Source organism: Topomyia yanbarensis, chromosome 2 (genome assembly GCF_030247195.1).
Source record: "Topomyia yanbarensis strain Yona2022 chromosome 2, ASM3024719v1, whole genome shotgun sequence".
NCBI classification, from domain to species: Eukaryota; Metazoa; Arthropoda; class Insecta; order Diptera; family Culicidae; genus Topomyia; species Topomyia yanbarensis.
The window spans coordinates 374,778,153-374,794,368 of record NC_080671.1 but is presented as its reverse complement, the minus strand read 5'-3'; the positions used below and the strand labels follow the sequence as shown (position 1 = coordinate 374,794,368).

The 16,216-nt window shown below is 39.2% G+C and overlaps 1 protein-coding gene across 1 annotated transcript in view; it reads left to right on the top strand.

The window, feature by feature from the left end:
- Positions 1–15,153, top strand: part of LOC131684599 (myotubularin-related protein 9) — an 85,971-nt gene extending 70,818 nt beyond the window's left edge. The window contains exon 5 of the mRNA XM_058967613.1: positions 15,068–15,153. Within this exon, the coding sequence (XP_058823596.1) occupies positions 15,068–15,081 (14 nt within the window). The 3' untranslated portion in view covers positions 15,082–15,153. The remainder of the gene's footprint in view (positions 1–15,067) is intronic.
- The last annotated feature ends 1,063 nt before the right edge of the window (positions 15,154–16,216 follow it).

Sequence of the window (16,216 nt, the reverse complement as noted above, 5' to 3'; positions counted from 1 at the left end):
GTGTGGCATCGTTGTATAGATCCCGGTGGTTAAGGCCAAGCCTTCGTATACGGTGAGATCTTCTAGTTTTCGTCTATTTGCCAAGTATATCTTGAGTAACGTATTGTGGAAACGTTGCATGATTCCGTTACCATTGCTGTCGCTAGCAAAATGCAATGAAATCCCTTGCCTGTCTAAAAATTCCCTGAATCGGGGATTTCTAAACCCAGCCGCTTAATCGCAAGTGATCATTTTTGGCATGCCAAAGATTTTGAAATACTCGACTAGAGTACTTTTAAATTCGTCTGTAGTTTCGTTCGATATTTGGAATATCCGGGCGAACTTCGAGAAGGAATCTTCTAATAATCTACGAGAATTAAGAATTTGTGGCGGTCTTTTACGTAGACGTCCATGAAGACATTTTCGAAAGGTTTTTCATAGATTCTTCTCGAAATTGGAACTTTAAAGGGTTTGCATTTGTATTTGACGAATTTGCAGTTCTCGCAATTTTTTATGAATGTTTTTATTTTGCTTACCATACCAGGGAAGTAAGCAGATTTTCTTGCTTCCTCATATGCTAATTTATAATTCCTGTGATTAAAATTATGGGTTTTCCGGTTGAATTCTGTCTGGTCGGGACCTGAAATGATATCTGGTAGAAGTATATTAGCATATTGGATTCTAGTGTTTTTAAAACTTTCTATGACAATTCCGTCACAGATGCGTATGATTTCAATCGGGGTGAAAATGCGAAATTGCTTTTCCCTGGGTCTATATATTTTATTTTTCTACAATTTCCTTTAAATTGTCTCTGTTGTAACAGAAAATTGTCTTTTTGGAAGACATAGCGAGTTTGTCCAAGAAAATTTTTACACATAATGTGCGGGCTCTTCCGGGTCTCATCGCATGCTCTTATAATCAGTTGATTGCTAAATTTGTTACCCATTTCGGGGTCGTATAATTTGTCATTTGGGAAACATTCGTTCGAAAGTTCATGTAAGTTAATTTCTACGGATGGGATTATGGACAACCCGTCCGCTACAACATTCTGCTTACCCTTCTTACAGACAATCTTAAAATCATATTGTTCCAGGTAAAGTCTCTGGCGGGTTACTCGTCCTGTAGCATCCGTCAATTTGAGCTCTTTTGTCAAGGGCTCGTGATCTGTGTAGATTGTGAAGGGTGTGCCATTCAGATATGGTCAAAATCTTTTTGCTGCAAAATAAATCGTCAGGAGTTCCTTAGCCGTTGCGGAATAATTTTCCTCGGTTTTGGATAGCGTACGGGAGAGGTAAGCGATCGGTATTTCTTTCCCATCTTCTCATTGTGACAGTACTGCTCCGATAGCAATATTGGAAGCGTCTGTCGTAAACAAAAATCGTTTCTCGAAATCCGGATAGGCTAATAACAGATCCGAAGACATGATCTGCTTTAGCTTCGTGAAGGCATTTTGATAGTTGATTGATTCGTGATCAATTGTTTTGCTTTTCCTTCTAAGCTGATTAGTGAAGGGTTCAGCAATATTTGCGAAGCCTTGGATAAACCGTGGATAATAGCTTACGGTTCCCAAGAAGGATTTCAACTCTTCGGGAATTTTTGGTAGAGGCCAATTTAAAACTGAATCTGACGTACGTGGGTTGGGTTTTACTCCTTCTGTTGTCACAACATGGCCGTGAAATTCAGCCTCCTTGCGAAGAAATTCTGACTTATCGCATTGCACCTTTAAGTTGGCATCACGAAGGGTCTGTAATACCATTGCGATATCCTTAGTGTGCTCTTTTAAAGATGTCGAGAATATGATGATATCCTCCATCTTATTCCCAGATGCTTTCTAAGATCTGAATCTGCGCGTTCAGCTCGGAAATTTTAGATTTTCCATTTTTTCGCTTTTCGTTATTCTATTCTAGTTCACTTACTTGCTTGATTTATGTTAATAATTGGGTTAAAATTACTTACAGGAATTTTTGAGTTGCACTATCTCTAGTCTCGCGAAGTACGTTCGCGGATGCTCAGTCGCGGATAGCATTCGCTTCGTTCTACGGATTCTACTACCAATTATATCTCTAGTCCGCGATATTCATTCGCGGATGCGTAATTGCGGATTAAAACGCGATTCCGGATTTCTACCGACTGCGCCACTTAAGGAGATTTTTTTAATGGTTTCGCATTTACTACTGTCGGGTAGAATTCCTTTGTCCGTAACTCTATGTCCTAGGTACGTGACATCTGTATTAAAAAATTGACTTTTGTTTTGGTTTAGCTTTAAATACAAAAAAATACAATTTAAATACAACCTGATTCAATCCAAAATATGCTTTCAATTCTGTAACTGATGTTGAATAGAACATCAAACTAAAATGATATCGTCGATGTAAGCAAAAGCTTGTTCTAGCATTAATCCGACCATTGCAATTATTATCATACGCTGAAAACTATTTGGGCTGATATTCAATCCAAAAGGTAACCTCTTAAACTGAAAATGTCCGGATTGGGTAAAGAATGAAGTAAATTGTCTTGAAGCTGTTTCCAGCGGTATTTGATGAAATCCTGACATCAAATCCAACGTTATGAAGTATGTGCTTTGCTCTACCGAGCTGGTCCAAAATTGTGTCGATTCTCGGTAAGGGGAACTTATCCGCTAATACCTTTCTATCGAGCTGTCGAAAATCAATAACCAATCTCCATTTTTTGTGTTTATTGGGCTGTTATAGGGTGATACCGAAGGTTTTATGATATCATCCTTTACCATTTGGTTAACTTGTGCTCTAATTGCATCACTTTGTGAATGGATTGTTTTATAATTTAGTATATACACAGAAGTTTTATCATTTAAGTTAATATTTTGTGTATAAAAATTATTTACAGAAACTCCCTCGTCAGGCAAACAAATAATCTAATAATCTGGGATTAGTTTGTCTAACTTATTTTAATTTAGAGGGATTCCATGAGAAACCGGCCGACCGCAAAATATGACCATCGTAGATTCGAACGAAACTTTGCAGGTGTGTTCGGTGTATGAATCTCCATGATATTCTCTGGCAATTGGAATATTTTGATACAAGAGCAATTTTTCAAAAGGGCGTAAACGTTTCTACGTGTATAAATTTCAAATTTTTTTTGTTCGTTCACTGTATTTTATACAGCAAAACTATCTGAGAACGAGTAACAGGGTATAAATACTTCTATCCAAAAAAAATATACACTGAAAAAAATGTTGTGTCATTTTTCAAAAAAACAAAAATTTATGTTAAAAATTTAATTTGCGAAAAAACCCATTTTTTTTAAATTTTTCTATTTGGTCTACGAAAACCTAAAGAGAAAAGAAACATTTTGAATATGATTGCATGATGGAGAACTTATCGGTAAAAAAGTTTTTCTAACAATAACTTCATACATGTTTTAAAATTCCATACTAATTGACATACAAAATTGTAATTTTATCACGGAATATAATTCTAAGAATCATTTAAAATCAATATGTATTTAACAAAAATCTTCCAAAATCCGATAGTTTTCGAGATATTTGGAATTTTGCTCCATCAAAAACAATTAATTCCTGTAATTATGCTCTTTTCAAAAGTTATTCGCGTTACCCCATCATAAAATGTCAAAAATCTAATGTTTATCGTTTTAAAGACGTAAAAGCAAATTTTTTAAGTGTATTTGGAGCATGGAGAAGCTTTCAATAAAAAAGTTTTCTTAACAACAACTTTTGACATATTTTTATAATTCATACTATTTGCAGTCAAAAATACAATTTTCTTTTTGAATATGATTCTAAACGCCGTTTTAAATCGAAATGCTCATAACAAAAAATTTCTGAAATGTAGTATTTCTCGAGATATTTTAACTTTTGTTTTAACAACACAATTATTTTGTTTTATTACGACCTTTTCATAAGTTATTCGCGTTTCTCCATCAACAATAATAGGTTCATATTATGTTGCGTTTCGGCTTCGCCTCATCAGAAACCGACACTAACACATTGTCGGAATAGATTAGCGCCGGCTTGACGCAAATCCCTTAAAACTAAAACACACTATGTGTTTCAATCAAACGACTGATCAAACGTGATGTCCCGTTCGAGCAGAAGTTCTGTTTATGCCGATGAGACACAAGTGAAGCCGAAACTTGTCTTGGCTTAGCAGGCCTATGCGAAAGCACTATGCTAAATTTCACCCTAAGGAGGAAAAATTGGTAAAAACCAAAATTTCTCACTAGGGTGAAAATTTGTTGGTAAAAACCAGTCTTTGTACAGGAGGGCACAAATCCTTATTTCATACTATGTTGCGTTTCGGCTTCGCCTCATCGGAAATATAGCATAATAATAGGTTTTTCAAAAGGCCCATAAACTTTCCTACAACTTTTCCTTTGACATCAAGGCGATATTGTAAACCATTTGAAAGCTACATGAAAGTAACCAAAATATTATTTAACCATAGGGTCTGATGATTAAACTATATAGTTGAATCATATTTTGGTTGCTTTCATGTAACTTTCAAAAGATTTCCAATATCGCCTTGATGTCAAAGAAAAAGTTGCAGGAAAGTTTATGGGCCTTTTTAAAAACCTATTATTGTTGATGGAGAAACGCGACTAACTTATGAAAAGGTCGTAATAGAACAAAATAATTGTGTTGTTAAAACAAAAGTTAAAATATCTCGAGAACTACTACATTTCAGAAAATTGTATTTTTGACTGCAAATAGTATAAATTATGAAAATATGTCAAAAGTTGTTGTTAGGAAAACTTTTTTATTGAAAGCTTCTCCATGATCCAAATACACTGAAAAAGTTGCATTTACGTTTTTAAAATGATAAGCATTAGATTTTTGAGATTTTATGATTGGGTAACGCGAATAACTTTTAAAAAGAGCATAATTACACGAATTAATTGTTTTTGATGGAGCAAAATTCCAAATATCTCGAAAACTATCACATTTTGGAAGATTTTTGTTAAATGCATTTTGATTTTAAATTATGCTTATAATTATATTCTGTAATAAAAATACAGTTTTGTATGTCAATTAGTAGGAAATGTAAAAACATGTTTGAAGTTATTGTTAGAAAAACTTTTTTACCGATTTTTTCTCCATCATGCAATCGCCTTCAAATTTTTTCCTTTCTCTTTAGGTTTTTGTTGACAAAATATAAAAATTTTAAAAAAATGGGTTTTTCGCAATTTAATTTTTTAACAAAATTTTTTATTTTGTTGAAAAATGACACAACATTTTTTTCAGTGTATATTTTTTTCGGACAGAAGTATTCATTCCCTGTAACTCGTTCTCAGATAGTTTTGCTGTATAAAATACGGTAATCGAACAAAAAAAAAAATGAAATTCATACACGTGGGAACGTTTACACCCTTTTGAAAAGTTGCTCTTGAGTCAAAAAATCTTATTACCTGTGGAAAATGTTTAGTCTTCCATGCCGGTGAAATGTGTAAAGTTTCATCGGAATCTAAGATGGTCGGTCACGATTTTAAAGATTTTCGGACGGATCTTCGTGGATCCTCTTTAGTCGTTGACATTTTCTCAAAGATTCGATAAGATTCTTATACAGGGTGTTTTACTGTTACTTGTAATAATATTCATAATTTGGTAGTTATTTAGTGGCTCTGTCATGGGGTTGATATCCGATTGAATGTATTAATCGATGAGATCGTTGTATTCATGAGTTTAATATACTGATTTTGTGGTGAAATTATGGTGTTTCTACAAAATAATCCTGGTTTAATTTGTTGTGAATATATTACCATATCTTCTTACTGTCGTTAACCGGGTTGATAAAAATTTTATTCAACTCGATCTATTCGTTTTTCTATTTATGTTCAGCATAGTTCTCATTGTTCTCTGGTCGGTTCGTGAAACGAAAAAGGAAAGTACGGCAAGGGGCCGAAGTGCATCAAGCACGACAAGAATCTGGTGTCCAAACACCATTCACGGGACCGGTGGACGCCATGGTCATTCGGAACATAGACGATTAAAGCACTGAAAGAAAAAAGAAAAAGATTTTAGTATCGGCGCTATTATAATTAATCAAAGATAAAAATAACATTAACGCACTCTCGGTTTCACTTTCTTTATAGTTATCAGCTTAGAAATCTCACGTTTGGATGTCCCTTTTGTGTCTTTATAATAAAGCAATAGGGTAATTTTTAATGTCATTCCAGTCGTACACCACATTATTTGAATTGAGTACGTCTGCTGCCTCCCCTACAATTTTTCTTCTAATACATCGAGTTAAAATTCCATACTTGACCGAATTCTCTGGGAGGTCTTCGTAAAGGTCAAATATGCTCTCTACATCTGTGACGCAACTTATACGCTCGGACGGTTTGCCATCAAACTAGCCCAAATCCTTTGAAAAATCGGGGAGTCTACCAACGTTTTCAAAATCTATTAACAGCGTTTTGTTCTGCTGGCGACAAAGCTTGTGCCGGAAGGGCCATTTTTGCTGATTTTATAAATTTATTTTACTAGAATGTTTCCACAGATAGTTAAAAGCGAGACACTAAATCAACACTAGTTGAAATTTATTCACTGATACACTCTATTTCTTAATTCTAACACTCCTAATATTACGATCCACACACTATTAGGATGATGCCAATGGGAATTGGGCTTTTTCCGCCGTTGGTATCAACTATTTGTTTAATTACTTACATAAAGGACCGTGTCTTGGTTGCGGCCAACATCGGTTGAACTTTTTGGTGGCTTATTGGAGGATCCGCAGGCAGGCACGTTAGCTTATCCTTTTTGCGTCGCTACTCCGCGCCGGGCGTGCCGATCGGGATGTATCCTCGGTGTCCTTACGGTTCGCTTTGGGATTTCAGCGACTGGCTCTTATTACCAGTTAGAAGGCATTTCTTCCTAAAAATTTTTTCACTTAGATCACTTTATACACTTCCCTACTCACGGAGGATCTCGCCGGAGCCTCCAGTTAACTTTTTCGGCGCGTGATACGTTTTTTTTTAAATAAAAAACAATGTTCACGTTGCCGGTTATGATTTATTTATGATTTATTTCTATCGACTGGCCCTAACTACGGTTCGATATACTTATTCTGCCAAATCCGCCTCTTTCGATGCCGATTACTGCTACCCATTAATAATGTTTTCCGATGCAAGTCTACTGGTGCCTGTGACGTGCGACCTCGTATCTAACAGCTGTTCTGTTGCCATAAGCGTGTTTCAGGTGTAGCTCGTTTGTTAACTCGCAGAACAATTGCATAAAGCATATCCAAGTGACAGGGTGACATAACCTTTCTTGGTAACTAAGCAAGTGACATAACGTTAAACGTTGAGGTCCGGAGACCGAACTGAACTGCTTTATTGTCGCTAAGATGGCTTCTTAAATATGCTTAAAAGTGTTGCACCGAATGGCGCTACATAATTACTTTTTGCCTAAACTTAATGAGTTCTGAAGCGAATTAACTTTCCTCCGACTCGGAGTTCTTTTTAAAAAAAGTTAAATCTAACTACTCTGACTATCGTAACCAGACTGACTTGATTAATTATTCTTAAGTTACAATTCACCTATCGACGGAAGCGATGATCTTATTTGTCCACGCGGAGACGATGTCGACATGCCATCGATTACCCTCGATATCTGCTGATGGTGCTTATGGCGCTGGTGAACAGCCCCACAATTGTAAACACATAAAATTGCGCAACCAACAATTCGTTCGCAAAACTTTGACAGAGTGCGTCAACGGTCCCACACAAATACATATGCGCTTGATACGAGTTTGAAAAGTGTTTCCTACAGATTTTTTTTGTGGAACTAGTGGCGCTCCATGTGCTGTAGAAATAGTGGTCTACATCATCTCGACAGGAGCTAACGAGAAGATCAACAATGCAGCTCAGGTAAGTGAGAAAAAGAAATTTTCTTTTTATAAATATCGCCGCAGATTAATAATGATTACTAAGTAGTATGCAGCAGGCCCATCAAGTGGAGCAACGGTTAGGACATATTTTGTGTATCTAACCTTGACCATACCCAAGCTGGCAAACAAGCCTGAGCACAGATTTAACACTCCATAAAAAGTTTTAATTTAAGCGAAAAATTATTTTTAAGGTAATACTCACCAGAGCTTCTCCCGAGGTATGGTCATGGTCCGCTCCTTATGCCCCTCCTCGCCGCAGCGACGACATAGTTTGCTTCTGTCTATGTTCTTGCACTCGTAGGCTTTGTGGCCGGACTCAAGGCACCGATAGCACCTATCCACTGAAGGCGGCTGGGGTATGCTAATTGGGCATACCGACCAGCCGATCTTCAGCTTACCTTTCTCGGTTACCTTTTTGGCATCCGCCTTTAGTAGCCTGAGGTAGGCTACTTGGGTGCCAGAGGGTGCATCTCTAAATCGCACAGAGGCCCGCTCGATTGTGATGTCGCATTGCCCCTTAACGGCTGCGACGACATCTTCTGCGGTCGTGAGCTCGTCCAGATGTATGCACTGGAGAGTCATTTCCGCCCCTAGCGACCTGACCTGGGCGCCTTCACCAAGGACCTCTTGGGCCAAGGCCTTGTACACCGCACTAGATTGTGCGCCTCGCTTCAGCACCAGAAGCATTTCTCCCGTGTTGGTGCGTCTCACGCTACGCACATCTTGTCCAAGGGCCGAAAGGCTTTCGGCCGCCTTCATCGACTTTAGGACGTCGGCGTATTTGTCCTTGTCGGTTTTTAACCACAAGGCCTCGCCTCTGTCCTTGGCCTTCTTCGCGGGCCGCGGTACCTCCGGTGTCGGTGCCGGCTTCTTCCTGGTGACCAGCGTCCAGGGGTTAACGCCCCCCTGCCCCGGTCGCGCCGGGTTGCTGATATCAACGCTCTGCTCAGCGAGGTCATCTTCGCCCTCGCTTACCTTGACCAAACGGCGTCTGGCCTTAACGGTTGCACGCCGTGTGGTGTCGGTTTTTGCACCCTCGCCTGGCGACTTCCTAGGGCGCTTCGCGTTCGACGCCGTCTTACGATTGCCCTTGCCTTTTCCCTTCGAGGGGAACTCGGCCGCCGCTTCGAGTGACGTGGCTGCTCCATAGAAGGTGAAGGCCACTGTCTGAGTGCCTGTATCGACCTTCCCTCTTCCCTCCCTCTTGGAGGCCACTGTCTGGGTTTCTCTGTCGGACTTCTCCCGACATTCCACCCTCTTGGCATAAGCCTGCTGTTTCTGTCTTGCGACACGAATAGTTTTCCGGAGCGCCAGGAGACTCTGCTTTAACTCCTTGCTTATGTTTTGCTTTGCGCTAGTGAAGTCGATTATTGAATCGAGCTGCTCCATCACTTTGCGCATCGCGGATAGTGGCCCGCCCAGTGCGTTGGTAGGGCTATTTCCTACCACTACTGGGGGGTCGCTCCACTAATCTTCGCTTCGCTTCCGCAAAAGTCACCTCTTCCAGCGTCCAAAATTTCCTGAATAGAACTTCTAGGTTCTCACCGTTGTCATTGGCCTCTGGTATTTGTTGTATTCGGGTTGGCGGTAACAATCGCCACGGTAGCCTGCCGAGGAGCTTGCAAGGAGGCTAATCCGCCAACTAGCCATCCAAGCGCAGATTCCTAAAATAGGGGTCCGCTGCCGAGGTTAACAGATCTAGGTCCTATAATTTGAAAAAAGACTCGGGATCCGAGTAAAATTTACACTGGTTGCTTCCGATAAAATCCAGGGTCTGCTAATTCAATACCTGCTGGGACTGCTATGTCCTGCTTGCGCAATGTGATACTGGGATGGTCCTCCAAGGGACGAGGGACCCCCATCATATCTATGATTGTGGCGAAGTTGCCACCTCTGGATGATATCGAGGTCGATATTCGCTGTGCGGTTATGCCTCCGTTTATTCCATTTATGGTCAATAATGTCTCTTCATATGGTAAGTTGAGGATTAGGGCAGCATCCTCGGTTATGGTTTCGACCTGACTACCGGAATCTAGCAGGCACCTAATTTGGTACCATGCGTTAGCTTCCCTCACTTTTATGGTAGCGGTAGCCAGGAATACGTAATTGTTATGTAGTCAATTTGAAGAGCTGGTTGAAGCCGTGGTAATCGATCCGTCGGTAATACTCTGCTTTTGATCTAGAGCTTTCTCTGTGCTCTCTAGGTGTAGTAGAGTGTGGTGCCGTGCACCACATTCTTTGCAATTGACGCTGGAACACTTTTGTGCAGGGTGTCCCCACGAAAGACAGTTGTAGCACCGCCTCGCTGCCGCAGCAGCCTCCCATCGTTGTTTGATGGACAACTTGTTGAAAGGGACACAGTAGAAAATGCTGTGCCCTTTGCCGCCACAATTATGTTGTTCCTTTTGGTTTGGAGGCTTTTGCGGCTCACGTTTTTCACCGAACAGTTTTCGGCCTCTCAGGGCGCGTGATCGATTTTCACAGAATGGTTTTTGGCCTCTCAGGGCGCACTTTCGCTGTTTAGATTTTCAGCCTTTTGCGGCTCACCATTATTTGGTTCCGCCCTGGGGGCATTCCATTCCACTTGATCGTGGATCGTTTCTCGGAGATCAAGCAGTGCCTGTTTGTGTATAAAGTTCATTTTTCCTCTGATCGCGGCACCTTAGTTAATATGGGCTGCCGAGTTTTGTCTTAGATTATCGGTTTGGACCTATGTCTAACTACTATAACATGAGTTAAGACTTTCGGCGGGTGATCTTTTGATCGACGTTAGCTGGTAGTCCAGCATTTTGACGTCTCTCTGATCTTTGTAATATAACAGCAGTGTATATTTTATACTTGTCCAATCCGTCAGAATGTTATTGGAATTTAATACGTCTCCTGCTTCGTCGTCTATTTTCCTGCGGATCGTACTCTGTAGGATGCTTAGTTGTATGGGGGTGGCCCTGTTTTCCGCGTAAGTGCGTAAGTGAGTTGGGTAGGATCTCCTGAAAAAGGTCTTACAAATCTAACGAAATCTTTTCTCGTTTTTTTTCGGAACCTTTCCGAAGTCAATAAATTCTCGAGTAGTCATTGGATTCGCTGCGGGTTTGGCCATTTTGTCTTTATGAAAGTAATTTAACTTACTCTTTTTCTTAATTCTGACAGGATTTTGTGTACACTATCAGCGATAAAATACTCACAACCGATCACCGACACACACTTTTTTAATATTTTAATCAAACTCACTACTATAAACTACACTGATTCAGTAATTAATTGAGTGATCTTTTAAGTACTTACAATATTGCCAGCATGGTTGGCTGTTGGGCTTTTTGATAATCTTAGATCGTCGATGGCACGAACACAATAAGAGAATAACCTAAAAAGAGGAAATAATATAGCACAAAAAAACAAATTGAAAGAAATACACTTACCACACATAAACCATACCTAAAATAAAAGGGAAACGTTTAGGAAAATTTCGGAAAAAAGGGAAAAAAATAAAAGCCGGTAATGCGTCCTTTTCGAATGTATTCACCATAATACGATTCAGACCGTGCAAAGAATGCACATATATAAATACATAATCAAAGCTTAAATGTACACAATTAGTTACCTACCTTAAATTAATGACGGCGAAGAAGGGTGCGGAAAGTTTCAACGTCCACGGGCGTGGAGTACGTAATATCGGAGACCCACGCGGTGCGGGGTATCCACAGCATGTCTCCTCGGCGAACACCGACCCGGGACGGCTAGCCACCTGATAACGGCGGACTAGCCACCGCCATATCTCGTGGAATAGCTGGCGTACACCGTGGACGTAAGTGCGGCCGAGTGGTACATCAGGGAAAAAATCCGGCCTTCTCATCGACGCGAGGCAGAGCCTCCGAAATCGAGATATCCGGAAGAGGGCCGAAGTACACATCAGGCAGGCAAGAAGGTGCGTATCGACGCACCACTCCCTGGACCTGTGGAAGTCGCCGGCTTCCGTAGTGTAAACGATGAAATCTATTATAAAACTATTTTAACTTACAAAAACGACATTAACACACTACTCACCTCACACGATTTCAGTGCGTTTGAGTAGAGTACTCTCTCGTTATAGATGCAGTCAGACAACGCCTAGAAAGAACTAGGAGACTGCCCGAGTACTATTTTCTTTATAATACTTAGTTCTTGTTTGAAACTAAGGCTAGTTTTTTCTTCCGACTTTGGTTTCTGGGGAGTTGCCTCCTCTAATAATATTCGTAATTTGGATCAATTCGCTTCAAACTCTCTTTTCTTGGATTCTTCTTGGAGTGATACATATCCCAAGTAACAATTGATGTTTTATTGCACACTGCAAGTGCAATCTAAGCTTTATGGGAGGCTATAAAACTAACTTGTAACCTCAATTGCTGCTCGTGTTCTGTTCTTCACCCTTTTCGCCCTTTGTTCAACTGCATTTAATCATTTTTGTTTATACCTTGGACGGATTCATGTGCACCTTTTTGGTAAAGTGTAATCCTCTGAGCGTGTTTGCTACACGTCTCTTTATAAATTGTTCAGTGCAACCTTCTACTCCCACTTCCACGTTTTTTCGTGATGCTTTCATCACCTATACGTTATAGAGTCCATTATCACTTTTTTTAATTATGAAACTTCTTCCCCTCGTCTTTGTCTCGTATTCCTGCTCTTCGCCCTTATTTGGTTTGTCCTCGTTTGTCAACCTTTTCGTGCTATCGGAAATTTCTATCCTCGTACGTATCAAAATGTTATTCTAGGTGCAATAACATTGCCAGAAAGAAACGGCCTTTAGTTGGCATCGGTAGACACTCGGCGAGACGGCATCATGAGCCGAAAATTGATTGAAATTTTCCCGGGATTGCAACTGGGAAAAATGGGGCCACTGCAGTCTAAAGGCTTATGAGGTGTTGGCGTTTGGACTAAGCTGAGTTTATAGGGGTGTCTTCCATACTTTTATTTCGAATTTATTATTAAGACATTGTCTTCGATACCTCTATGATCTCAAGAGTGTGCTTTCTCGATAACCTCGTTCTGTTCTTCCTCTGTCCTGAGGTCTTTCAAAAACTTTTGGACGATCACTACGTCGAATGTTTTGACTCGCGAGAAGTAATTTTTCTTAAACTATTTGAATCGAGTTGATCAGATTCTCGGGGCAATAGAAACAATTGACTCTTTTGTTTCATGAATTCTTTAAAAATTCTTAATATTGTTGGTACTCCGAAGTGAATTTTTGTAGCTGTGTGACGGAGAACTTTGGGAAAAAATTTACTCTCCGGTAGATTCGTTTTCGTTACTACCAATTTTCAAAATCCTTTGATTAGAAAATGCGTTCACGGGTTTTTAAGTACAAGGAATGAATTCCGAGTCATCTTTGTCAGCGGAGCGTTGGGTAGCTGTGTCCGAAAGAACGTCTTCTTGTTCTTCATTGACATTAACTTCTTGAAGAACCCTCGAAAAACCGTAGGCATTCGACATTATGTTTGCCGACGCGATATCTAATGGCGTACGAATAGTGCCATTAGTGCGGTCATCCATCTAGAAATTTTGCTTGATGGATCTTTCTTATGATCTGTAAATAAAATAAATTTATTTCCAAAGAGGTAAGGTCGGAAATATTTGGTTGCCCAATAAATGGCTAATAACTCTTTTTCTATGGTAGAGTACTTCTCTTTGGTTTGGCTCAATGTTCGTGAAGCGAGAGCGACTGGTTTGTCTTTTCATATCAGGCTTTGTGACAAGACTGCTGAAAAAGCGTATTTGGAAGCGTCTGCTATCAGTGTAAAAGTACTTTCGAAGTTTGGTTGGATCAAGAGAGTGCTGCTTGTGAGGATTTGTTTGCATTTGCTAAATGCCTTAAGGAATTCAGGGTTATGTTGCACATTTTCGTCCTTTCGCAGGTATTGTGTTAAGAGTTTGGTAATTTTACTAAAGTCATTTATGAATTTTCTATAATATCCTGTTGTTCTCAAGAAAGATTTGCTTTCTTTCTATGCTTTAGGAATAGGCCAGTTTCGAATAGCCTCTATTTATTACGGGTTTGGTTTCACACCTTCTTCGGTCACACTTATTTCTTTAAAAAATCATTCTTACTTAGACTTTGACAGAATCAGATTTTTCTTTGCCGTTGCGTGTATTTTTTGTGATGCATTATCTGATTTCGCCTGCAATCTGCATAGCTGTCATAGTTATTATTAAATTTCGAAGTATGAATTACTTCTTTGAATAAGTTTTGAAAATGATTCGAGATTTGATAATGTATTTTAGGCAGAGTTGTCGATATGGTGCATCTAAGAGGTCCATTCGAATATTGCGAAATTACATAAATCCCGCATGTATTTTTGTGTTAAGTATTTTATTCGTCGTTCGTGAGTCGAATGAGAAGCATGTGGATACAGCGTCAGACGTTACGGTAAGAAACAGACAATCAGACAGTTAGTTTCGTTGTGTCAAACACGTACACTCATGTAAATCTGCTCTGTTGGAATTACGACTCACTTCTTTGACGTCCAAATGTGTGTAATGCAGCTTCAGTCGATGACTGTGTAATACAACACTTTTGTTTTGTAGCACTAGTTGCAGTCGTCGGTCTGTTTTATGCATATTAAACAAATCGATGACCAGCAAGGGTATGGGAATTGATAATATGTGGAATGTCACACCATTCTCCTAAAGCAAAACAAAATGAAAGATTGCAAACCCTGTCTGGGGTTCTTTAAAAAAAACACAACACTATTTTAATGCTAAAACGAGACTGATTTATTAAATTCATTTTTGGTTCTACCTGAAATGTAAAAAATACTGTATTAAAACCTCGTCGTCGATGTATCATCTTCATATTTGCTTATGATTCCTATTTTCTCTAGAGTTAGTCCTATGTTGCTGATGCCATACACGTGTTCCTGTCATCGGAGATATCGTCGTTTGCATGCTCCTGGTAGCGACAATGTCAACTCGATTTTCAGAATCGCCTTTTTTTCTCAACGTTCCATTCTGCATCATTTCTAACGTTCGTTAAGTGCAAGACATCAATCTCTTTGCTTCCAAGTGGTGGGAAATGTCAACTACAATAAAACATATTCGGACATAACACAAAACATTTCTTTACGAAACACCCTGTTATCCGAATCGACACTGTTGTGACGTCTTTTCTGAACTAACACCCGATCACGATTGGATTCATGTATCGCAACACTAATTTGTATCCATTCTTTCAGGTACACCTCACTGATCGAATGACCGTTTTTTTGCGGGGTGACCAATCGACAACGACATCATACGCAAGGACGAACTGTTCAGGAAACTAACTGCTGCATACCAACCAGTGCAATTTCTATTAAATATGTTGCTACAAACAGTTACGGGCCACGAAAAAGGCCCACACAATTTGACTCGGTTAGCAGACGAGCTACCCACTGTGGTGTTTTCGACTACGACACGCGTGATATTGTCTAGATATTGTTTTCACTGTACTCTAAATTAAGCTTCAACTACTACATTTTCTATTAAATTTGTTTCAAGAGGCAAGTCCAGTCGCTTGCTTCGATGTCTCACATAACGATGAACAGTTCAATTAAACAATTTTGACTTTACTTTGTATTTATTTGATCTGACAGTTGATGTCAGTTGCATCTTAACCTAATGAAAAGTGGTATTCTTAACTTGAGGCGTGTAATTTTCAATGCTAACCCCTCCTAATTTTATATAATTTTTTGATAAAAATGAGTATAAGATTATTAGTTATATAGATAAACAATATGTAGCGGACAAAGACTCTTACTAATACTAACGAAGAAACAAAACCTCTTTTACTGTTCCAATGCTACTGTTTTTTTTTTCAATCTACGGAAGCCGGGAAACCCTCCCAAAAATACCAGCCTCTGGAAGAACAAATTCTATGAAATAAAAGTAATTTGAAATCCTGTCCAAAGCATAAGAAAAATGGCGGAGGAGCAAATGTATCCGAAAAATGATAAGAAGGACGGGACTAAAAATACTTGCAAAATCGAATTATTAAACACTAAATTTTCTATTAAATTTGCTGCCAGTAACAAACTGAGCTACTTTAAAACTCATGTTTCCAAACTCGAATTATTGTTCACTAAATTTTCTATTAAATTTACTGCAAGAGACAAATTGAGCAACTTTAAAACTCGTGTTCATAGAATCGAATTGTTAATCACTTAGTTTTCTATTAAATTTGCTGCAAGAGACAAATTGAGCAACTTCAAAAATTGAGTTTACAAATTCGAATTCACTAAATTTTCTATTAAATTTGCTGCAAGAAACATACTGGGCAACTTTGAAACCCGTGTTTACAAATCGAATTATTTCTTTTCGAAAATTTTCTATTAAATTTGCTGCAA